Genomic DNA, 26,919 nt, shown 5'->3' with positions numbered 1-26,919 from the left:
CTTGTCCCTCTTGGGGTATCCATGGTCCTACGTGGTCTTTGCCAGTCACACCTTAACGGCCTAGTAGTATGCATGGCCCACCCTATGCCCCAACTTGTCTAAAATTAGACTCCTTCTTTTCCTCCTAAATCTGTCTGTGGCACCACCACCTTCCCAGCCTCTCAGGTTCATATCCACGGTACTAACCCCAGCTCCACACTTCCCTTTCCCGGACCCATCGATTGCCGATTCTGCTTTCCCCACATTTCTCCCCCCAAGTTTTCCACAACAAGTTCCCTTGGATCACTGCGGTAAGCAGCCTCTCAGCCTCAAGCCTCTCTTCCCTCTAGTCTACACCCCTACCCACCCTGACAAAGATGTGACCTGTGATCCCCCTGTGCCTCCTGCTCTGGAGCCTTCCCACTGCCTCTAGGATAAAACAACAGCTCCTCAGTTTAGTTCCCTCCCCAGCCTGGTTCCCCTGCCTTCCTAGCCACCCTCAGGACTGCCTCTTCACTGCCACTCAGCCGCCCCAGCTCTCCTCTCTGTCCCTGCCCCTCACTGCCTCTCTCTGGCCTTCGCCACTCCCTGACCCTGGAATGGGCTCCCTCATCGGCACTGCTTCACAGAACCCTTTTCTTCAGGGGATCCCCAAAACATGAAGCTTTCTTCTTCTACATGAAGCTTTTCCTGATCTTCCCAAGCACCAGTAACCTCCCTCTCAAACTCCCTTGGACTGACAACTTGTACTTATTTGTTTATTTTTTTATACTCATTTATGTCACTGCTGTCTGCCCATAGGTTGCAAACTTCTTGTCAGTAGGTTTCATTTTTTGGATTTGTCTACCCAGTCCTCATATAATCAATCTTTGGCATGTAATAAAACCTGATAGAAAGTTCCCTATTTTCAAAGGAAATCTTTTAAACTTCAGAACAACTCTAATCATTAGGAATTTTTTTTCTTCTCAAGAGAACCAAAATCTGCCTCTCTTAACTTTGACCTATTTGACCCACTTCTTCAAATTCCACCTAAAGTCTTCTCTTCTTCAGGGTAAACATAATGGGTTCTTTTAAATGATTCTCGAGTGACTTTGTTTCAAGTTCCCTCACCATCTTGACCTTGAATAACTGATCCCTGCTTCCCAATGTTCACAGAATAGGTTAGTTGATTGAGGCTAATTGGTATTGATAAACCAATTTCTGCCAAAAAAAAACAAAAACCCAAAGGCAATTTTTAAAAATATAAGAATTTTTTAAAGTCCATAACCTGTCTCTGTTCCAGAGTATTATAAGCTATTAGAGAGCTACACAAGATCACATTCTTTATAATACTCTCAAGAAATAGCTTATAATATTAGATGGACTGGACCTAATATCCTTGAAGTGTTTTAAGCTACTCAGAATTAATGTATTAATTACATAAACAAAACTCACCCAGAATCACCTTTTATCTTACTACATTAACTCAAATTTATATAAAAGATTTACAAATATTTTCATTATGATATTATATTAGATAGGTATAAAGTATTATTATTCCCATTTTACACATGAAGGAACAGAGGGCCAGAGAAGGTAAGCAACTTGTCTCCGTCATCCAACTAATTAAGTACCAAACAATCAATTAAGAGGTATTGGTTCAGCACCTACTCTGTACCAATCCCCAAACTAGATCTCAAATTCAAGTGATATTCTGATATAGAGACCAGGAGCCCTACAGCAGGAGGAAGGAATACAAATGATAATCCTTCAAGACTATTACAAGAAAGGCCTGATATTATCCATCTTATTTTCATTACCTGTGGGAATGAGAAGAGATGGGCAGTCTTGTTTTGTGTCATTACTACTAGGGAGAAAAACATTTTCCTACCACATTTATGGTAACGCTGTGCCTCATGTCCTAAGAGACAATGCATTTCCAACAGAGTTAGGACCAGTGTAGAGAATTGGAGAGCTTCCATTATATTTCCTATTTTCTACAAAAGATTCAACTAGTTCATACTCTTCTGGAATTGAATGAAAGAAAGTAAGAGTAAGCAACAAAATTTTGTTTCAGCCTTTCTCTAATCCAATTCCCTCAAGAATGTCTTATGAGATATGATCCCTATAGGCTAAAGATGAATAAATATTATTATCTCTCTGCAAACTTTAACCACTGGGGGACAAGGGGGAGTAGGGAGTTTCAAGTAGATGAGTTACATAAGAACATATGCAAAAAATTTAAACTTACATGATTTTTCTGATCTCGCCAGATTAGTCGGTGTGTACTGAGGAGAAGGACTCCAGCATCAAATTTTATCTAGAAAGAAGCATAACATAATATAGATAGTATTCAAAATTGTCAAAATTCTTTTACTTAATTACTCAATAGCATTCTCAAATACTCAATTGGAACTGTCATCTAATTAATTCAAGAGTTTTCTCTATGTCTGTCCATTGGTTCTTTCTAAAATTCACCCCAGGTGTTCAAAAGAAATACAGACTTTTAACCATGGCAGTCCATTTCTACATTAAAGTGAATTAATATAATACTTTATTACTATATAGTAATACTTTAGAAATAGTTTACAAATTTTGCATAGGAAACACTGTTAACCATTCAAAAGATAAGAAAAAAGACAAAAATGCCTACACATACTTATAAACAGGCAAACATACTTTCCTTTTGATAACTGTTCCTGAATGAGATAATTTTGCTTTACGTAAAGGAAGACAACTACTGGGGAATCTCTTATTGGGAAGGATTATGATATTTAAAAAAATAATCCTTAAAAAATAAAAAAACAAGCTTTTAAAAGAAACAAAAAATAATTAAAATAACATGCTTACATGCTGTTAATAATAACATGTAAGATAGCTGGGGGAGGAGAAAAAAGCATTAAAAATAAAAAAGAATAGGGTTAGCATAGGGGGCAGGAAAATACTGGTTATATATGGAGAAGACAGAGTAGTCTAGTTATGCTGAGTAGTTTGGTTTGACTGGATCATAACAAATACATGAAGAAGAGAAGAATGAGATAAGATTAGAAAGCAGGATGGTACCAATCTGCAGGTATTTTGAAGTGTTAAATAACTACAAACATTTTTCAATAGGCAAGAAAAAGTTATGGCAGATTTTTGAAGAAAGCAATGACCAGACTGATCTTTGCATAAGGAAGATCAGTCTGACAGTATTGTGAAGGACAAATTGCAAATGAGAGAACAAAATTTAGAAGTAGTATTGCAAAGGTACTACAACAGTAATAGTCCAGTGGGAGACTAAAATAATCCAGAATCGTGACAATGAGAGTATGAATTAAGGTGGAGACTGTGGGAGTATAGGAGGAGAGAGATGTGAGAAATATCAGAGAGGCAGAAAACAAAACTTTTAAAGTGGTAAGAAGTGAGTCAGAAGGAAGAGTTAAAGAAAAGAGAAAAAAATTAAAATATGGAAAACTAGGTAGCTAATAGTGCCACTGAGGGAAATGATGAAGGGAGAAGGAACAGGCTTTGGAGAAAAGTTATAATTCAATTCAATGCACATTTATTAAGTACTGATTATATCTATACATGGGGCTAGGAACTGAAGAGGCAGAGATAAAAAGGAAACAACTGTTGTCCTCAAGAACTTTGTATTCTATGGTGTCAAGATAAAATAGCAGGGAGCCTACCTGAGTTGTAGTAAGTGCTTAATAAACGTGTATGGACTGACTAGATACATGTACACATAAGACATAGTAAATAATTTTAAGAAAGAGAGAATTAGTAACAGTGTAGGAAGAGGGGAAGAGGAGTTATCAAGAGAGATCTTGTAGGGGTGGCACCTGAATCTAAACCGTGTTTGGAACTAAAGTCAAGAGTCTGTGAGGCAGTTACATAAGCTAACTCTGTGAGATACATTCTTCAAACAGGAGGAGGTAGAAGGGAGGCCCTTGTGCAATTAGGAAGATGGAAAGTCAAGTAGAAAAAATAGCCAGCATTCCAGTATGATTGGAGGGGAAGGGAGTGCATTGCCAAGGGGAGAAAGGAAAGAAGGGGAGAGAGAGGAAAAGGGAGAAAAAGGAAGAGAGACTTCGGGGGGAAGAGGGAAGGGAGTCCATGGGAAACAATCTGATATATAAGGCTGGAAAAGTAGGTGAAAGCTTTAAAAGCCAGACTAAGGATTTTGTATTCTATCACAGAGGTGATAAAAGAGCCATTAAGAATGTTTTTTTTTTTTTTAAAACAAGGTCACATGTGTATTAAGAATAATAATTTTAATATATATATATATATATTTTAAAAGAATATTAATTTGACATTTGATCAAATGAATTAATATTTAAAGTTCTTTGCAAAGTTTAAGCTGTATGAGGGATGGACTGTAGCGGTCAGAGACTGGAGACAAGAATAATTAGGAAGCTCCTTCAAAAGTTCAGGAAAAAGGATTCAGACCAGTAAATGTAATAAAGTGCATATGTCAAGAAACACTGTGGAAGAAGCAGTAAGCTTGGCAAATGATTAGATGTGGGGGGTTAGGAAGAAATGACAAACACAAATCTCCTGGGTTTTGAACCTAAGGACTAACATGATATTGAGGCAATCAAAAGTACGGAAGCTGGGAGGAGTTCGGGTTGAAATGAATTTGATTTTAGCCACATTGAATTTGAGGTGGCAGATAGCAGACACTGTCAGTTCCAGAGAAATGATATAACACATGCTTATTGGCAATATAGGCCTGGAATTCAGAAAAGTAGTAATGTGCAGGCATAAGCTAAGGATAAGGCGACACTAAGAAAACCAGATGGAAATATCCCAATAGTGAGTTTGGTATAAAGTTTAAGAGATCTGCCTCTGCCACTGTGCATCATTGATATTTCCTGAGAAAGTCAATCAGCAATCATTTATTAAATACTTACTATTTGCCAGTACTGTGCTAAACAACAAGGAGAGAAAGAAACAGCCCCTCTCCTCAAGGAGTTCATGTTCTAAAGCAGTAATCTGTATAGACCAAGTGCTTAAAGAGTAGGTGGACTAGCAGAGAGCCGAAACAGGAAAGGCCTCCTGTGGAGTCTTGAATGAAGCCAAGAAAGCTATGAAAGAGAGGACCAGAAGGAAAGCATGCTAATTCAGAGTATTACACAGTTTGAAGGTACAGATGGGCATCCTGTGAAAGGAACAGCAAATAGGCCATTGGACAGGGATGGGAGTAAAATCTAATACTGGATCACATGATGAAGAGTTTTACGTGCCAAGGATACTATTTTATAGGTGACATGAGAAGAAATAAAGAGTCACTTTAACATGGGCCTATGTCCAATTTAGGAAAACACTTTGGCAGGTATGTGAAAGATGGATTGTACAGGGAAGTGACGTGAGGCACAGTGACTGATTAGAAGGTGATTGCAGGAGTTCGGGAGAGAGGTGATGGTAATAATAATAATGTGGTGGCTGTGTAAGTAAAGAGAAGAGGACACAGACATGAGATGTCATGTAGAAAGGAATGACAAAATTTGGCAACAGATTGAATGTAAGGACTTGACCAAGAACAAGGAGCCCAGAATGACCCTAAAGTTGCAGGACTAAGTGACTGAAAGGATGCTAGTATCCCCAAAAGCTATAAGGAATTTTGGAAGAAGAAAGGACTGGGTGTGAGAGGTGGAGATAATTAACTGTTTTGGACATGCTGACGTTGAGAAGTCCATGAGACATCATTTTGTGATGTCCAAAAGACACTTGGTAAATCAAGAAAGAGGCTAGGGCCAGACAGTTCTGGAAACTATTGTGCATAGAGATGACAACTGATCCATGGGATCTGATGGGATGTCAAAGTGAAATGGGGAGGGAAAAAATGTGAGGGCCTGGGACAACTTGAGGAACACCCGCAATTAGGGGGAGTCATATATGAACAAAGAATCAGAAAAGGAATCTGAGTGGCGGCCAGACAGTTAAGAAGGGGACCAGACTGAGGAGAATAGTGTGCTGGAAATTTAGACAGCAGGGAATATGGAGAGGATGTGGTAATCAACAAAGTCCAAGTTTGCAGAGAGCTCAAGAAAGGTGAGGATTGAGGAAAGGTCATTTAGAGATCATCAATAAAAGGAGTAACTAACTCCCCAGGGGTAGAAGAACTCTGACAAATGAAAATAGTGGAAGTAAACTTTTTTCCAGCTAACTAGACACTGCCAACAGTAATTTATCCATTTCCTCCAGGCTGGACCATAAACAAGACACTCCATCTCTTAGCTCCAGGCATTTTCTCTGGCTATCTGCCATATTTCATATCCACCTACTGCTTTCCCTGCTTCTTTCAAGTCCCAACTAAAATCTCATCTTCTACAGGAAACCACATCCAAGTCCTCTTAATAACTGTGCCTTCTCTCTAAATTATTTCCTATTTATCCTGTATTTTAGATTGTTTTCCTCCCAAAAGTCTGAATCGCACTTGGTCCAGAGTCCTTTTATCTTAATGTGCAAATGCTTTACCCAGCTTTATGTCAGAATAATTTTGAGGATTTATAATTAATTAGGCATCTGTTTCTTTACAATTCATGTTCAGATTTTTTTTTAATGCCATAGGAATATGTTAAAATTTATTATAAGGATTTCACTAAAATGAAACTCCCTCCATCAATATAAAGTGTAAATTGTCTATAATCTTGTCTGAAACACAGTGATGAGAATTTGAATAGCCAACTAGTGTTAAAGACAGGATTTGAACTCATTTATTCTTTATTCTGTGTCTATGAGATCGTGATGACATAAGAAAAATGTAACTAAAAAAAGAGTAAGAAAAACTATTTAAATGGTCATTTTCTACTGAACATGAAGTATAGTAGAGAAAGCACTGGGCCTAAAGTCATGAAGACCCAAATTCAAACCTAACCCATACACTTAATATCTATATGAACCTCAGCAAGTGACTGAACCAGTTTGCCTCAGTTTCCTTAATTGTAAAGTGGAAATAATAATAGCATCTACTTCACAGGGTCGCTGTGAGAATCAAATGAGACAATATTTGAAAAGCATCTTATCCATAGAATGTATTTAACAAATGCTTTTCCTTTCCCTTCCCTTACAGAAACTGTATTTATTGGTGTGGTGCAAAGAACATTGGATTTCAAATGAGAAACCTAGGTTTAAATTTCATCTCTGTTATCGACTATCCATATGACTACAGAGAAGTCATTTAATTTTTTTTCATGGAGATGATATATCTATACCTGTCAGTCAAAAAACATTTATTAAGTCCTTTCCATGGGTCAGACACTGCTAAGCACCAAGGATACAAAAAGGCAAAAAGACAATACCTGTCTTCAAGGAGCTCATAATCTAATGGAGGAGACAATAGGCAAACATATAAAAACAACGTACATAGAGGATAAATAGGAAATAATTAACAGAAGGAAGGCCCAGAAATTAAGAGCAGTTGTAAAAGCCTTCCTATAGAAGAAGAGATTTAGTTGAGACCCAAAGAAAACCAGGGAAGGAATGAAGAAAAGATGGGACAACCATAGAAAATGCCCAGAATAGAACTGGAGTGTTCTATTAGTGAATCAGTCAGGCCAGTGTCACTGAATTAAAAACTGAAGCATAAGAAAACTAATAAGAAAATGGGATGTATACATTTTAAAGCACTCTATATGTGAACCATCCATTTTTTTCCATTGAGGTAAGTAGATTTTTATGATTAATAATAAATTTTCAAATAATCTTTTGTTTTCAAAAAAATAAAGTCCCACTGTTGGTGGAGTCGTGAACTGATACAAATCATTCTGGAGAGCAATTTATAACTGGACACCAAGGACAATTAAACTGTGATACTTTGATTCAGAAATACCACTACTAGAATGTATCCCAAAAAGATTAAAAAAAAGGGGAGGGGGGGGAGGATCTACTTATACAAAAATATTCATAGCAACTCTTCTTGTAGTGCCAAAGAATTAGAAATTGAAGAAATTATGCCCATCAATTGGGAAATAGCTGAATAAGTTGTGATATGAGTGTCATAGAATACTATTATGCTATAAGAAATGATAAACAGGCAGATTTCAGAAAAACTTGGAAAGACACATATGATTTGATGCAATGGGAAATGAGCAGAACCAGAAGAATATCGGACACAGTAATAGCAATATTATATAATGATTAACTATGAATGACTTGGCCATTTTCAGTAATACAATGATCCAAGACAATTCCAAAAAATGAAGAAAACCCAGAAAAAGAACTGATGGAGTCTAATGCATATCAAGGTATACTATTTTCACTTTTTTTTTTTCATATTTTTTCCTCCTTCTAGTCTAATTTCTCTTTTCATAATATGACTAACATGGAAATGTTTTACATGATTGCACAAATAAAACCTATATCAAATAGCTTACTGTCTTGGAGAGGTGAGATGTGAGTAAGGGAGAAATCTGGACCTCAAAAATTTTTAATGGAGAAGGTAGGGAGTGCAGTGGATAGAGCACCAGCCCTGAAATTAGGAGGACCTGAGTTCAAATTTGGCCTCAGACACTTAACACTTCCTAGGTGTGTGACTCTGGGCAAGTCACTTAACTCCAATTGCCCCAGCAAAAAAAAAAAATAAATAAAAAAAAAAGTAAATGAATGTTTAAAGTTATCTTTACATGTAATTGGAAAAAACAAAAGATTAAAAAATAAAATTTTAAATTAAAAAAAAAGTATAATCCCAGGGATAAAAGAAGTTACAATCCATTGAGTATATTATAAACTTTAAATTTTCAATATTCACTGGTTTAAGTGACTACATAATGACCCCCTTGTTAATTTATAAAAACAAACAAAAAAAAGGATGTGGGATAAGCTTATTATATAATTACCGTATATGAAAGAATGTTGTCAGAATTATTACTAATATTTTTTAAAATATGACTACCAGTGCATTAGTATTATTCTGGGAGGATAAAGAAGCACTAATAATAAATAGAGGCTGAAAACAGTTAAAAATTGTCTGCTTTAATACAGAACTGGTCTTTCGGGGTATATTCTAGGTATGGGGGGGTGGGGTAGGGGGCAATAAAAATAGCTAAGAAAAAAGAGCTCTTTAAGCCATTTCCTTTACAGTAACTATTTTACTTCACTTTCCTTAAAACAATCACTTAACATTGTACCTCTTATGATATTTTTGTATAAGTTGAATTTCTTGTCTTACTTCCTCTATTAGATCATGAACTTCTAGGAATTCGTTTAATAAAAAAAAAATCTCTGTACCTTAGGTATAATAGGCACTTAAAAATTTGAATTATATGACTTGTTCTAGCAGAGGGAGGAAGGAGGGACATATGAAATTGGCTTTGGCTGACGAGGAACAAGCATCATAAATATTAAGGTAAGTTAACACACGTTTAATTAACTAGGACCAGCAGCCAGAGACTCAAGTGTGTTACCCTTAAGAGATGACTGACCACATCTTCGGCACTTTTGCTCCATCTCCTTTTTTTATTTTAGTCATCTCTACAGTTCCATTAGGGGGGACAGGACAGTGGGGAAGAGGCAGGAGAAAGGAAGGGAAAGAAAGAGAGGAAAAGAATTAAAGACGGAGAGAAAGAAAGGAGGAAAATAGTGGAGGAGGAAGAGGTGGAGAGGAGGAAGGAAAAGGGGGAAGGAAAAAAGGAAAAGGGGAACAAACAGGAGAACGGAGGAAAGAGGGAGAGAAAAGGAAAGGAAAAAAGCGCTGAGGTGGGAGAAAAGGAAAAAGGGGAAGAAGGAAAGTAAGGGAGAGAGCAAAGGAACAAAGAAGGAAGGAGAAGAGAGATTTAGAGGCAGGAAAGAAGGAAAAAGAAGAAAGGGAAAGGTTGGGGGGCGGGGGGAAGAGAGCTGTCCCCGGCCGCTCAGGGGGAAGGTCGGGGCGGGGGCACGGCGGGAAGCCGGAAGGGCCAGAGCCCGCATTCAGGCTGGGCCGCCGGAGGATCCAGGGGCGCGTAAGGGGCGCCGGTGGCAGAACCACCAGCCACCGGGGACGGAGCGGCCCCTCCCCCCGCTCCTGCGCTCGGGAGGACCACGGCTTCCCGAGAAGCCCCCGAGGCAGCTCCCCGGACTGTGCAGCGCAGCCCCCCGGAACGAGGCACGGGCAAAGCCCGGACCGCTGCCCGCCTGCTCCCCGGCCCGGCCTCCTCCATCCGAGCGGAGGCCCGCCGCCCGCTCGCCCCCTGCAGCCGCGCACCTTCTCCTCGCCATCGTAGATGCGGACCCCACGCTGCTGGATCACCAGCGTCTCATTGATTTCCAGGAGGCCGTTTGTCCACACGAACCGGTCCATGACACGCCGCCGCCGCCGCCGCCGCCGCCTCCGCAGTTCCGGGCCCGGCCCAGGCTCTGCCCAGTCTCTCTCTCCCCGGCCGCGGAGCCGCCAGACCGGCCGCCTCCCGCACTGCGAGGGCGTGGCGCCCCCTGGCGGCCCGGCTGCTCCGCGGGAGCCGCCAGGCGGGGGCGGGGCGGCGGCCTGCAATTGCGGGGAGTGGGGGGGGAAGAGGGAGGGAGGAAGGGGATCCTTCCAGATCCGCTGTTCCGAAACTCTCGGTCTCTCCCCGCCTTGCATACAGTAGGCATAAGGTGGGGGTGATAATCATACTGACGTTCCCCACCCCCAATTAATAGAAACCTAGTCCCGCCCCCTCCCCCGCCAAGAAAGCGAGCCAGCCAGCGCTTGTACCAGACACATATTTGTACTGAAGCGAAACAAATCCCGGTATCCGCCTCGTTCAAAAATTGCCTGCATCCGCACCTTGCGTCCATCACGTCGCTGTCGGCTGGCTCATCAGTGGTCCTCTGGAATCCTGGGTAGTCACTGAGGTTGAGCAAAGTTCCTAAGCCTTTCAAAGTTGTTTCTTCTTTGTATGTTTATTAGTTTGTTAATAAATTAATGATTCTAATTAATTTACTAATAATCAGATTATTCTGGTTCTGTGTCCCTTCTGCATCAGTTCATACACGTTTTCCCAGGTTTTTAGTAACCAACATTTATAAAATGCTTTTTGTTTGCAACACATGGTCTCATTTGAGCCTCATACTCTTTATCAAGTAGGTGCTGTAGGGTACAAGTGTTTTTCAGATAAAAAAAAAATCTGAGTCCAAATAGTGTGTTCCATAGATTTTATTTCTAACGAATGACCATGGGCTTTTTATTGACACTGGTAAGAGTATCAGTAATAGCTTATAGTTAACAAAGTTTATTGATTTTACTTATAGAGAGGCGAATTTTTAACTGAGGAGTTTGTAAATAAAACTTTGAAAGTGTGGTGGATAACGAATAGCAACTGAGGAAACAATCTGAGCAAAAGAAATTTACTGCTTAGGCAGTCAGAAGGAATGAGTTAGTGGATTCGCCCATAGGTCCAAAGATCCTGAATACAGAGTGAAGGAAATTTTTAGACATAAAAAACAAATAAGACTAATTGATTATAATAACATTAACCAGTATACAAAATTAGATAATGTGATTTCTAATCAGAGGCTTTCCTATTTGGGAGGAGGGGATCAAGAACCAGTACATTTCAGAAACTTCTATATATAAAATGAAAAGATATTGATTAATGGCAGCTACCTGAATGCATGAAACAACAGATGACATATAATCTAGCTGCCCATAGATGAATAACAGAAAAAGAGGCAAATACAAGAGGCAGCACTAGATGCTCATAAGATAAGACTCTGATGGGTTCTTTTCATTCCCCACTGAAGCAATTCTATTTTGTAAGTGATCTTCATTTTAGTTCATCAATTCTCCAGTCTTGATTAAGGGGGGAGGATCCAGTCCACTCCCCCATTAATCACTTATTTATGAGCCAAAACAAATCAAGGTTTATCAAATGCTCAGGATCAGAATTAGAATTGTCTAAAAAGAAAAGACCACTAGGTGTCACTGTCTCACAGCATAGGGCAACAATTGATCCGTAAGAGAAAAATAAAAATTAAACTTGAAAAGAAAAAAAGAGCCCATTTGCCTTTGATGTTGAATAATGCATTATTCTGTAACCAAGTAAGCTAGAGGGAGAGATTCCACCAACGATCTTTTGGGTCAGGAAATTGTGTTTTTTCTGTAAAGGGTTGAATTTCATGAAGGTTGATTACAGTGTCTATTTACAGATTAACATCAGAACAAGAAGGAATGATTAATCATACAGAGACCCCTCCTAGTGATAATGTAATAAGATCAAGAACCATGAGATTTTATAAAACTAATTGTGTTAAGAAATCAACCTTCATTTGGAGGGAGGAATTCACTAGTAGCATGGACAAGTTTCTCAATTCCAAGTGATTAAATTTCGAGGGACCTGATCTAATGCTGACACTCCAAAGAATCTTCTTCTCTAGCCCATTTTCTTTTGCAGGATTACTCATTAACTTTTTCTTTTTTCACAGCCATACCACCACACATTAAAATTTCTAGTGCTTCTTCCCACCAATCCTGTAGTATGGTTAAAGACTGAGACTGCTAGGGCTAAATAAGTGATCCCACAAATTCCAAAATAATTTGGGGGAAGAGGAATAAGTTTTATTTCTGCAGATGAAAAATTACCAGGGAATGCTAAATTCCATAGAAGATTGGTGGTATCTAAGCTTTGTCCAGTCTAAGTGCTGTCAAATCTAATCTGACCTAAACTGTTTCTGGTGAGATTTGCTTGGATTTACAATCTGCATAACTGTTGTAAAAACAAACTCTGGCACAAATGAAAAAATCTCCCGTTTATATCAGGGAAAGTAATGCTGTGGTTACAATTGATTACTTTGCCAAAGTCACTGGTATTATAGTGACCAGAATCTCAGGTTAGAAGCATATTAATAGTAACACAAACAACCCTGGCTACCAGAGGCTGATCTTAAACGTGAGCACTTCTTAGGGGATAAGGATCATTGATCTGAGGTCAGCCCAATTTAGGATCTTCCTATTAGAGGCACACAAATTACTGCACTGAAGCCACAACTGAAAAACTTCCAATAAACAGTGCGATTTAACTACATCTTGATTATAGCAAAGTATCATTCTCTGTAATGGGGGATGGCTTCCCAGGAATTGGGGCCCCCCCATGTCATATATATGACATATCTAATATCCATGAGGCCCATTAATTTTCAAGTGCTATAGTTTGTCCTGCTTCACTGTGTAATTTAACAGCATTGAGTTTTTTCCAATCTTCCTGAAAGGTATAGATGGGGAGGAGAACCTAGCAGATAATAGTAAAACTAAATAACAAGAAAACCTAGAGTTACACAAGAGATAAACAATAATATTTAGGCATAAAGTAAATGGTATAAGCATACAGACCAGGTAAAAGGATTCTAATTTTCTATATAAACACCAAAAATTCCCAAGAAGCAAGCAGATTATTGCCTGGGTTTTCCACTCTCAAATCCTCTTGAGAGGAGTTAACTGGAGAGAAAAGAGCAACAGGAAAAAATATCAGAATCAAAACAATATAACAAGGAGTACCAATATCTCTTGTCACAATGAAAATGACTAAAAATATGACACATAGAACAAGTGCTAAAATAAAAAACTTCCATCTTTCTGAATATGTAGAATATTCAGAAAGATGGGTGCTTATTGCTTCTTCATTCTCTAAGGAAGAGTTAACAGACTGAGTAAAATTGTTAGTAGTTGAAAATATAAGCGACATAAAGTAAATCACAAAATGCATTATGAATCTAAATAGGGAGCAGGTTTTTCTTGAGAATAGTGGATCCAAGCCTCCCTCTCTCCGATCTCCATTGCAGTAGTGATAGTCAGCAACACTTTGGAACAGGCCTCCCAACAGGAGAGCTGAGTTCTGCTGGTTTGCTGGGGATTTTTAATGCAGCTCCTGTGTCATGGAATTCTTTCAGTCTCTTCTGTAATTCTTGTATGTAGGAAGCAACAAAAGTATCGCCTCCTAAAAATGATACGTATACTGGGTTGAAAGATTTTGAAACAAAAAAATTTCAAAAGGAAAAACAAGTAATTCCTCCTGGGTCTGCTCTTGAGATGGAATTGTGAAGGGTAAATAGCAGGCCATTTAATGTTCTGAAACAACACAACTTGCAAATTATAGTCTTAAATTCTTTATTCATATATTCAACTTGACCAAAACTCTGGGCATAACAAGGAGAATGAAATTTAGAAGTTATACCTAAACAGGAATAAGTTGAGAAAGATTGTGTTATGAAATGAGCTTCTCCTGAGTCAATATGATATTGTAGGACCAAACTGGAGGGCAATTTCTTTGGGGATTATTTTAACTACAAAACTAGCAATAGCCCTTGACTTAGGGACAAGTTTCTATGTAGTGAATCAGCTGACCACAACATTTGGGGTAATTTTGTAGTGGCTAAATTTCCATGTGACAAGCAGCATGAGGAACAGAAGCTGCCCCAGTAGCTGAGAAACTGGTGGTTGGAGGGAAAGAGCTGAAGAGTAGGAAGTTCAGGATAAAAAGAAGTGACCTTGTGGGGAGGGAGGCAGGCAAAAACGATCGCTCAAAGCTATCCAGAAAAACCAGTAGTTCATCTGTTCAATAGATTTTTCAAAGGCTAGCTTTAATTTCTTCAATTTGCAATAGTAAAGAGATCCAAATCAAGGCTAAAACAAATGACATATCAAAATGTACACAATTGAATTGCTTGCTGTTTATTCATTCCCTTAAATATTAAAAACATCACCTGATCCCATGATATTAAAATTCTATTCAAGGAGGAATCCACAGGTATCTTGTTATTACTGGTACTGATTTTTTTTTCATGACTCCTAGGGAAAATAATAATAATAAAAAAAAATTAATCCTAAACCATCTTATTATCTGGGGCAAATATAATTTGGTCCTATACTTTCCCAGTGAAAATCTAAACTTTCCCAATTCCTGGGGCAAATCTGATCTTCTCCAGTTCCAACTTAATCCAAACCTAAGCTTAACCCAACCCCTAGCACAAGAAGCTTGGGGAAGTACCCTTTCCATCCCAAGAACAGAGCTCAAACTGTAAAAGTAATGAAATAGGTTGGAAAAAATGAACAAAAAGCAAAAATAGAACCTGACCATAGAAAGTTATTATGGTGACAGTGAAGATCAAGACACAAACTCAGAAGAAAACAATGATAAAGAGCTTATATGTGAAACCTTAAAAAAAATGTGAAATTGATCTCAGGCTCAAAAAGAAGCAAAAGGAAAAGGATTTTAAAAATCAAAAGAGGAAAGGTAAAAGAAAAATTGAGGAAAGAAATGAGAGTGAAGCAATAAAATGAAAATTAAGGAGTTAACAACTTGATTAGAAAATGGAACATACACAAAAATTTACTGAAGAAAATAAGTTCTTAAGGAGAATTGGCCAAATAGAAAGGGGAAGGGGGGAATGGGGTTAAAAAAAAAAAAAAAGCTAGCAGAAGAAAATAATAGCTAAAAACTAGAACTGGACATATGAAAGCTAATGATTACATGAAACATCAAGAATGAAGCAAAATTGGGGTGGCTAGGTGGCACAGTGGATAGAGTACCACCCCTGAAGTCAGGAGTACCTGAGTTCAAATCTGACCTCAGACACTTGACACTTAACACTTTCTAGTCAGTATGATCCTGGGCAAGTCACTTAATCCCAATTGCCTCAGGAAAAAATAATAAAGAATTAAAAAAATAGAAAATATGAGCTATCTTATTGGAAAAGCAACTAACCTTTATGTATTTTAGAAATGATACTGTTATCAGAGATACTTATTCTAAAAATTTTTTTCCAGTTTTCTGCTTTCTTTTTGATCTTGGCTAATAATTGGTTTTATTTGTACAAAATCTTTTAAATATCAGAATTATCCATTCATATCCTACAATGCTCTCTACCTCACTTATTCATAAAAAATTATTATTTATAAATCTAATAGGTAATATGTTTCGTGCTTTTCTAATTTACTTATATCTATTTTGACCATAACTTGGTAAAAAGCTTATGATACTAGTCTGTACCTAGTTTTTTGCCAGATTACTTTTCAATTTTCTCAGAAATTTATACCAAATAATGAGTTCTATGCCAAAAGTTAGATCTTATCCTTTTTTTTTTCCAAAAAATAAAATTACTATAGTCATTTATTATTGTGCATACCAAACTATTTTACTGACCTACCACCCTTTCTTAGCCAGTATTAGATAATTTTGATGATTACTGCCTTGTAGTACAATTTAAAATCTCATACTGCTTCATTTTTTTGCCCATTTATGTTGGAACAAAAATGTCAACAAAATAATCTTTGGTACTTTAATTGGGATGGCACTGAATAAGTATAGGTAGTATTATCATTTTTATTATATTGGCTCAGTCTATCAATGAATGTAAGTGGATTAGTGTAGATAGAATTATCATTATCATTACATTAGTTCAGCCCATCAATGAATAATTCATATTTCTCCAATTATTTAAATCTGACTTTTATTTGTATAAAATTATTTTAAAACTAGTTCCCGAGTTGCTATTGCAAGTATACTCCCATGTATTTTATATTGTCTATAGTTATTTTAGTTATTATTTAGGCATATAGATGTTCAGGGAAGACTAGCAGTACCTCTACTGTGAGGACTGCCAAGCCTTTTTTAGGACTACTTTCCATCTTTGGTATCCATCTGATACCCAATTCTTACCTGTAGTTCCAAAATGCTAAAGCATGCATGGTAGTCATACTCTAATAAAACCATTTAGGCAAATGAGTTAAAACGGGTTAAGGATAACTGAGGGATCTTAGACTCATAGGTGAGTCAGGGTGTTTCTACCCCTAGGATGTGAAGACCTGCACTGGAAAAATGGGTGGATGAGAATTTAGTGGATAAAAAGCAGATGTTGTGGAGTAGTTAGAAGTTGAGTAGACATCAAAGATGATAAAGTCATCTACTGTATCCTGAACCAAGAATAGTTTGATGGAAATGATGCAGAAATTCAGAAGCTACTCAAATGGAAAGACCTCCACAGCTGAATAGTTCATCTATCTCTAAGCATTTGTCTCCATTAAAAATAAAGTACAAGTGAAGCTTAGAAATATATAAGATTCCTGACTTAATAAAGAGCAAATGCTGATAATAACAATCCAAAGTGCTTTTGTGATGCCTTGAGGGCTATTTATAGGCAAAAGATATGTGGTACATCCCAATTACTCAATGCTGATGGATCCACATGGATTGGTGATGGACATAATCCTGGAAAACTGAAGTGAAGAAGAGATTTTGCATACCCAGTAATATAATTTTTGAATGCTCAGTTGGCAAAATATATGGTGCTCATTCTATTCCAGCTGACCTTTTAAAGATAGGAATTCATTCCTCATATAAAAGCTGGTGGAAATCTGGGTTATATGGGAAAAGGAGATTAAACTTCAGGAGTCAAGGCTATGTCCAGTGTCCATCTCCATCAATGTCTGTGATAATTATAGGGGGGAAGAGGTGGTCTCCCTCTTATTCCTCATTGATGGTAAGATACTGCCAGAATCCTCCTTGAGAGATAGACCCTTCACACTTGAACATGGCCATCTACCTGAGACCCAGTGTGCCTTCCAAAAGGCCCTGGTGCTTGCTGCCTAATAAGTCAGGAGAAATGCCAAGAACAGAATAGCGGTCTGTATGGGATGTTTGCTGATCTGCCTACAGCCCTCCTTCATGACAGTTTGTAGAAGATCTGGATTGCATTATCCAGCAAATTTGGCAACATGCTTTCCAGGAATGTACATGTGGATGTGAGGTTCACCGCTCATGGCCAGAGGAGCTCAATGTTTGGGAAGCTCTGGAGGAAAGGGTGGGAGAAGAGATATATTAGGTTATCTAACTGAAAGTCTATAAAGCTGTTGTGTACCAAAGAAACCTGGACAGTATATGCAGCATAGTGTGCCCATATCAAAAAAGGTCCTGAGCTCTATGAACAAAGCAGTATTTCAGTAGCTTAAAGAAACACAAGATGGGCACATTTAGAGACACCTCCACTCTATATTTTCACATCAACAGTTTGTGCCCAATTCGGGGTAATCTTTTGAACTTTTATTGGTCTGATCAGTCAAAACTGGACACCATGACCACAACATAGAGGTGTCATTTTGTTTTTCTTTAAGCACAAAGGACAACAATCAAATGAAATATCTCTTACTATCTCTTCTTTCAGAACTTTGTTGGTTAATATGTAGAAATGCTAATGATGTATATTGGTTTATTTTATGTCTTCCTACTTTATTAGAAATATCAATTTGACTAATATTCTATTTGAATTTCTAGAATTTTCCAACTACATCATAGATTCTGTAAAAAGAGAGCACCTTATTTCCTCACTACCCATTTGTATTGCTTCAATGTTTTCTTCCCTTATTGCTATTTGCTAGCATATCTAGTACAATATTGAATAATAGTGGTGATAATGGGCTTTATTTCTGATCTTATAAGGAAGGCTTCTAGTTATTCTCATTCCAAATTTTTGCTGATGGTAGGTAGATCTTGTCATTTTAAGGAAAATCCATTTATACCTATGCTTACACGTGTTTTTAATAGGAATGAGTATTATATTTTGTCAAAAACTTTTATAATCACAATTTTTATTGATTTTGTTATTTAATCAATTATGTTATCTTTTCCTCATGCTGAGCCAGCTCTACATTCCTGGTATAAATCCTCATTGATCAAATGTATAATTTTTTGTCATTTATTGTTGTCTAGCTAGTAAGTAAGAATTTTTTGTATCCATATTCATTAGTGAAAATGGTATATAATTTTCTTTATCTGTTTTTGTTTTTCCTGGTTTAGGTATCAGCATCATATTTGTTTCAAAAAAGGAATTTGGTAGGACTGTTTTTGCATGTTATTACAAATAATTTATTTAATCTTGAAATTAGTTTATCTTAAATGTTTGGTATAATTTATTATTTGATCCTGATGCTTTTAAATCCATCTGCTCCTGATGCTTTTTTTTCCTTAGAAAACTTATTTATGGCCTGTTCAATTTCATTTTCTAAAATAAGTTTACTTTGATATTCTATTTCCTCTTCTGTTAAACTGGGAAATTTATATTTTTGTAAGTGTTCTTCCATTTCACTTACGTTGTCAAATTTATTCACACATAATTGGGTAAATTAACTCCTAATGATTGCTTAAATTTCATCTTTATTAGTAGTGTCTTAGTTATGTCATCCTGGGCAAGTCACATAATCATGAGTCTCAGTTTACTCAACTGTAAAATGAGGATGCTGGCAGTATTTACCTCAGAGTTTTGTTGTGATCATCAAATGAGAGTTATAATATGTAAAGTACTTTCTTAACCTTAAAATGCTACATAAATGCTACAATTATTTAGTTCTTCTTTTACACCTGTGGAAACTGAGTTCTACAGAAGTTGTCATTTGCCTAAGATCAGACAATTAAAAGACTAAGCTAGGATTTCTTTTAAATGTATTTTTATTTAAATACAAAAATAAATACAAAATAGAAAAAACAAAACAGACAAACTGTCATATGCACAGCAGAACATAAGAGAGGACTCAAAATATGTAACAATAAATTTCTATTTCAAGAAAGCATACATAAAAATAGAACACATTGTATTCTACTCATCTTTTTTTTTTCTTCCCTGGAGTTTTTTTTGCTTTCTGCTGTGAAATTTTTACTTTATTCTTTTTTTTTTCCCTTTCCTCTCTTCCATCTCACCCAAGAAGGTATAGTTAAGCATGAATATATTTATGTCCACACACATATACACATATATGCACACATGCATATATATATGCATATATACATAAATGTATATAGATATCTTTAATCATATATATATGGTTGTACTATACTGGTTTCCTATTCCTGGAGACTCTGCTACTTCTACCCTACTACTTTGCCTTACTATTATTTAACCTATACCCCCTCAAGGGATCTCTTTTTTATTCTCTTCTCCACACTTTCTTCCCATCTTTCCGCTCTCTTTTTATGCTATTTCATTAATCTACACACTGTACCCCATTCCCAATAATCTATACACCTTTCCTCATTCTAACCTTTCCCCTTATTTCTTAATAAATTTAGAAGACTATATATATATATATATATATATATATATATATATGTATTACTCCCTCTTTAGATCTTCCTTCAGTTCTCCCTTCTGGTCTAGAACCCAAAACTGAGAACTTCACCCTCTTGTAAGCACCTACAGCCAGTAGCATCCCTACCCTACAACTTCTATACTCAGCAATTGAATGCTGGTTTCTTCTTGCCCAGGGCTAAGTCTCAACAGCACATCTGGGCCTGCCATTCCTTATCTGAAGAGATTCCCTCAATCTCCCCTTCTCATATATCCAGCTCCCCAAGATACAGCTAATCAAATACCCCACAGCTAATAAAGATTGGCTAAGTGGGCCAATGGCAGGAGAAGGCTTGGTTGAATTTAAGTGGGCATTTGTGGCGGTAGATCCTAGTTGAATCTCCAAAGTTACTCCCCAGGCAAGAAGAGAGGAAAATTGACAGGATTATCTTGAGGGGGTCCCTTTGTTGTATTTAAGTGGGCCTTTGTGGCAATGGGCCTTTGTGGAATTCCTTACACTGACAAAATTATCTGACCCCACAGTTAATGTATGCAATCAGTGGACCAAGCTGTAGATGTTAATCCCTGCGGTTATTTTTCTCCCATAAAAGAACCTATTTGTACCCCTTTCTTTGCTAACTCCTTAGGAACTTAGCCCATCTTATGGCATCTTCCCCCTTGTTATGGTGTTTCTCCCCTTGTTAATGGCCAGTTCCTACAAATTCTTTTAAGACACCTGGCTACTTGAGTCAGAAAACTCAACACCTACATTGTCAGGTGAAAGTCCCTGGGGCTGGGGCCCAGGCTGTACTCTTGGTGTTTCAGAGGAACTGGCCTGGAAGTGCTTACATGTCATAAGAACCAAACCTGGTCCTGATTTTTCTTTGCTCTTCTCACATTGTCCCAGGAGTATAATGTTCTTCTCTAAAATATAATGTTCTCTGGGAACAGGTTTCTTGCGGGGCTTCTGGGAGCAGCCTTCCTTTCAGTTCTGTGTAATTACCCCAAATGCAGCTAGGAATTAAAGTCCAGATCCTTTATTGTTTCCTCCAAAATAGCCCAGTTAGCTTTCTTAGAGACCTATCTCTCTCCTTGATTCCAAGAGTTCTTGCCGCTAGTCCTTTGTCTCTTCCACCTTCTGCCTCTAGCTCCCTCAGAATGTCTCCAGCCAGCATAGGGGTGGAAAATGGAATGAATCTATCTCCTCCTCCGAGACTGGGCTTGTCCTTTTGTGGGCTCCTCCTTATATATGCTCTCTTAAAGGTGTGAATCTTGTAGAACTCTAATAAGTATTAAGTATTAGTGAACTAGAGAATTGTTAAGTACCCTGCTAAATTGGATTGTTTCTATCAATTCCAGTGACTTAGCACCTTGTAAGAATCCTAACACAGGAGGACCACTGTTCTCCAACTTTTTTGTTTTTAACCATTCTACAATCCCCCTGAGATGCAACTTTTCCTTGTTTGTGGAGGAAATCTGAAAAGCTTGGAATTTTCTCACTTATTTTCCCATCTTCCCAGAATTCTTTCTCCAGAGCTGGGATTCTTAGATTCTCTGATTTCATGTTCAACACTCCAAGCTCAGTATTCTTTCCTCTGATTTGTGGAAGGGTTGCTGGGTTGGGGATATTTTGCTACTTTGCCCATGTCATACTTTGAGTCTGAAAAACAGGTCTATGCTCCCTTCTGGAAAGAGCTATCTAAATTATAGCCTACAATCAATCAATCAATTAACATTTATGAAATACCTATTCTGTGCCCAGCGCTGTGCTAAGATAAAAAAAAGAGATAAAAACATAAATGTCCTTACCACTAAAATAAAGGAGTTTTTCTAGAGAAAAAGATATTTGGATAGTGGTAGTCACAGACCTATAGAGAATAAAGATAGAATCCCAGTATGAAGTATGTAGGGTTAGGTATTCAGGGGGTAGGAGAATCACTTTTACAGTCAAGATATTGAAAGAGTCCTCTTTAGATAGAATTAGTAATCAATTGGCAAATGAAAAGTGGTTTGAATTTAAAAGGGTAAAAGAAAAAATGATTAGCAATCTTAGCAGCCCAAACTCTGTACTTGAATTCTATGTTTGGAATTATGAATTATGGTTTGGCAATTTATGTTGATTCTTGAAGGTGAGGAGAGTGGTAGACTTTAGGTAGAAGGAGAAAAAGATAGACAAAAAAGTGAGATGAACTGAATGATAATTTGGATAACATGACTAAGAAGTTCAGAATGGACAAGCATTCCAAATGAATGAGTTCTAAACTGAACACCTAGAAGAAACATCTGCATCTTTGAACTCCACAGATCCATATAAGTATTTAAGAGCTGAAAAAAAAAAGATATGGCCATAGGAATTTTCTGCCTTTATCAGAACCTTTGACTGTACAAATGTTTTCCCAGTTTATTGCTTCACATAACAAATTCAGGTGACAGGCACCCCAAACCAGTATTTTAATAAGGAATCATCCCTGGTTATACCAAATAAAGGCACTAGATAGAGCCTGAAGCAGAGCCTTATTACCGTGAGAAAAATGGCCTTACCCACATAACATATTGATGAGTTGTGTGAATGAGTGCAATTCCTTTTGCTCAAAGATAGGCTCAGAAGGGAAAGAATTCGATAAACTCAAAATTCTATGACAAAAATAGGAGATTTTATTATACACTAAGAGGCTTTCCCCTTAGTGTGCCTGTTGCTCAATGAGGAGAATCTGCAAAGAATGGTTACCAAAAGACCTATTTTATGAGTGGTCAGACCAGGATTTCTCAAATGAATGTGAAGTTTTTCCTGAGAATGTGACTTTCTAAAAGATCAATAAAAGTTTGATTTGCCCTTGAATGATTTTTCTTATCTCACTCTGAAAGGATATGAAACCATTTAGAGTTTAGGTTTTTTTTTTTTTTGGCAGATCAAAAGGGCCATGGTTTTTGTGATTTTACATAATTTTTTTACAGCATTCATTCAGGTAATAGAGTTCACTCACATCAATCAATATCTGTGATTGACTCAAATTTTATATATCTTTCTTTTGATGGCAGTCAGGGCTAAGTGATTTTGCCAGGGTCACACAATTAGTAAAGTATCTGGCATATCTATATCTATAAATCTATATTTTTTTTCATTCCCATCACAGAAGTACCTTACTTTTGCTTTTTTCTTGTTATTGCTGTGGATTTTATACTGAGGCTAAAGTGAAGGAAGCATCTCTTCCTGAGAGGCAGCATGATAGAGGGTAAAAGTACTAGTTTTAAACTCAGAGAACTTGACTCCAAATTTCTCATCCTGAAAATGAGAAGATTGTAGTAGATGACCTTTGGTACCCTTTCTACCTCTATAATGCTATTCTGAACTCTCTTCATGCATCATGAAAGGAGCTCTCCATACAGATGCTGCAGGGCAAGGGAAACTGGACCTCTCCCTTTTAATAGAGAAGATTTTGCCCAATTATACGATAAGAAAACCAAAAACTTAAATGAAATGGATGAATATCTATAAAAATATATGTGTAACTTAACAGAAGAAGAAGAGATTTTAAATAAACCAATAGGGAGGGGGAAGGGAGTTGAACAAATCATAAATAAAATCTCAAAAGAAAAAACCAATCCACATATATATTACAAATAATAGCATAATATTATATATAATATGTAATTATATAACAATATATTATATAATGTAATATTACATATTATTACTACATATATATTATATTGCCAAGCATGGAGATATGACCGAGGGACAGAAAAAATCAATCCACATATGTATTACAAATAATAGCATAATATTATATATAATATGTAATTATACAACAACATATTATATAATGTAATATTACATATTACTACATATATATTATATTGCCAAGCATGGCGATATGAGCGAGGGACAGAAAAAATCAATCCACATATGTATTACAAATAATAGCATATTATATATAATATGTAATTATACAACAACATATTATATAATGTAAGGTTACATATTATTACTACATATATATCATATTGCCAAGCATGGCGATATGAGCGAGGGACAGAAAAAATCAATCCACATATGTGTTACAAATAATAGCATAATATTATATATAATATGTAATTATACAACAACATATTATATAATGTAAGGTTACATATTATTACTACATATATATTATATTACCAAGCATGGCGATATGAGCGAGGGACAGAAAAAATCAATCCACATATGTGTTACAAATAATAGCATAATATTATATATAATATGTAATTATACAACAACATATTATATAATGTAAGGTTACATATTATTACTACATATATATCATATTGCCAAGCATGGCGATAAGAAAAAATCAATCCACATATGTATTACAAATAATAGCATAATATTATATATAATATGTAATTATACAACATATTATATAATGTAAGGTTACATATTATTACTACATATATATTATATTGCCAAGCATGGCGATATGAGCGAGGGACAGAAAAAATCAATCCACATATGTATTACAAATAATAGCATAATATTATATATAATATGTAATTATACAACAACATATTATATAATGTAAGACATATTATTACTACATATATATTATATTGCCAAGCATGGCGATATGAGCGAGGGACAGAAAAAATCAATCCACATATGTATTACAAATAATAGCATAATATTATATAATATGTAATTATACAACAACATATTATATAATGTAAGGTTACATATTATTACTACATATATATCATATTGCCAAGCATGGCGATATGAGCGAGGGACAGAAAAAATCAATCCACATATGTATTACAAATAATAGCATAATATTATATATAATATGTAATTATACAACAACATATTATATAATGTAAGGTTACATATTATTACTACATATATATTATATTGCCAAGCATGGCGATATGAGCGAGGGACAGAAAAAATCAATCCACATATGTGTTACAAATAATAGCATAATATTATATATAATATGTAATTATACAACAACATATTATATAATGTAAGGTTACATATTATTACTACATATATATCATATTGCCAAGCATGGCGATATGAGCGAGGGACAGAAAAAATCAATCCACATATGTATTACAAATAATAGCATAATATTATATATAATATGTAATTATACAACAACATATTATATAATGTAATGTTACATATTATTACTACATATATATCATATTGCCAAGCATGGCGATATGAGCGAGGGACAGAAAAAATCAATCCACATATGTATTACAAATAATAGCATAATATTATATATAATATGTAATTATACAACAACATATTATATAATGTAATGTTACATATTATTACTACATATATATCATATTGCCAAGCATGGCGATATGAGCGAGGGACAGAAAAAATCAATCCACATATGTATTACAAATAATAGCATAATATTATATATAATATGTAATTATACAACAACATATTATATAATGTAAGGTTACATATTATTACTACATATATATCATATTGCCAAGCATGGCGATATGAGCGAGGGACAGAAAAAATCAATCCACATATGTATTACAAATAATAGCATAATATTATATATAATATGTAATTATACAACAACATATTATATAATGTAAGGTTACATATTATTACTACATATATATCATATTGCCAAGCATGGCGATATGAGCGAGGGACAGAAAAAATCAATCCACATATGTGTTACAAATAATAGCATAATATTATATATAATATGTAATTATACAACAACATATTATATAATGTAAGGTTACATATTATTACTACATATATATCATATTGCCAAGCATGGCGATATGAGCGAGGGACAGAAAAAATCAATCCACATATGTATTACAAATAATAGCATAATATTATATATAATATGTAATTATACAACAACATATTATATAATGTAATGTTACATATTATTACTACATATATATTATATTGCCAAGCATGGCGATATGAGCGAGGGACAGAAAAAATCAATCCACATATGTATTACAAATAATAGCATAATATTATATATAATATGTAATTATACAACAACATATTATATAATGTAATGTTACATATTATTACTACATATATATCATATTGCCAAGCATGGCGATATGAGCGAGGGACAGAAAAAATCAATCCACATATGTATTACAAATAATAGCATAATATTATATATAATATGTAATTATACAACAACATATTATATAATATAATATTACATATTATTACTACATATATATTATATTGCCAAGCATGGCGATATGAGCGAGGGACAGAAAAACAGGTCAACATATCTCTGCCCTGAAGGCCCTTACGCTCTAAAAGGGAAGACTTTTACATTCAAACAAGCAAAAAAAAAAATCGTACCAAGCAAACTTCATAGAGGACATATTAAAAAAATTAACAGGTTTAATAGTTAAGACGGTTTGGGAAAGGCTTCCAGGAAGATATGAGGTTTAGTTGGGACTTGAAGGAATGAATCCGGGAAAGTCGGTCGGCGGAGATGAGCAGACGGTCCCGCTTGGGACAGAACAATAAACTGCATTATACAAACTGTACACAAAAACAGATAAAGCGACCCTCTCCGATTCCTTCTAGGACACAAGTATCATCTTGCTACCGAAACCAAAGAGAGCCAAAACGGAGAAAGAAAACTATAAACCAAGCGCGCAGACGCGCGAATTTAGTGGAGTTTTAGTTAAGGAGTTTACGGAAACTACCAAGCCGCAGACGAGTCTTTTCTAGGACTAGCTCCACCCCCAACTTCCCACCTGATTGGGAGAATCCCAGAAAGGGAGAAGACTTACTCCGGTTTATTTTGGTTTGAAAGTCCTTAAGACCCACCCCATAGCTAGAGTACGCCGGGACGCGACCTAGCAACCGCAACTCCCCTCAGCTCATTGGTCCATTCAATTCAAGCTCCGAGCCAATAGGCGGAGGGCATGTGAACGAACGAACGAATCGGAAGGCGCGGCGCG

The 26,919-nt window shown here is 36.2% G+C and overlaps 1 protein-coding gene and 1 long non-coding RNA gene across 3 annotated transcripts in view; both read right to left on the bottom strand.

The window, feature by feature from the left end:
• Positions 1-10,403, bottom strand: part of VPS36 (vacuolar protein sorting 36 homolog) — a 40,818-nt gene extending 30,415 nt beyond the window's left edge. For both annotated transcript variants that reach the window (XM_031961967.1, XM_031961968.1), the window contains exons 1-2: positions 10,127-10,403; positions 2,210-2,278 (exon numbers count right to left, since the gene is read on the bottom strand). In XM_031961967.1, the coding sequence (XP_031817827.1) occupies positions 2,210-2,278; positions 10,127-10,222 (165 nt within the window). In that variant the 5' untranslated portion in view covers positions 10,223-10,403. The remainder of the gene's footprint in view (positions 1-2,209; positions 2,279-10,126) is intronic.
• Positions 10,404-11,048: 645 nt separating this feature from the next.
• LOC116422764 lies at positions 11,049-26,814 on the bottom strand. The gene is made up of 3 exons (XR_004233287.1): positions 26,749-26,814; positions 14,599-14,683; positions 11,049-13,832 (listed from the first exon to the last, which is right to left on the bottom strand). It is a non-coding gene; the product is annotated as an uncharacterized LOC116422764 (long non-coding RNA).
• Positions 26,815-26,919: the final 105 nt, after the last annotated feature.

This window comes from Sarcophilus harrisii, chromosome 3, assembly GCF_902635505.1.
Source record: "Sarcophilus harrisii chromosome 3, mSarHar1.11, whole genome shotgun sequence".
NCBI classification, from domain to species: domain Eukaryota; kingdom Metazoa; phylum Chordata; class Mammalia; order Dasyuromorphia; family Dasyuridae; genus Sarcophilus; species Sarcophilus harrisii.
The sequence above is the reverse complement of the archived record's forward strand: the minus strand, read 5'-3'. Positions and strand labels throughout refer to the sequence as shown.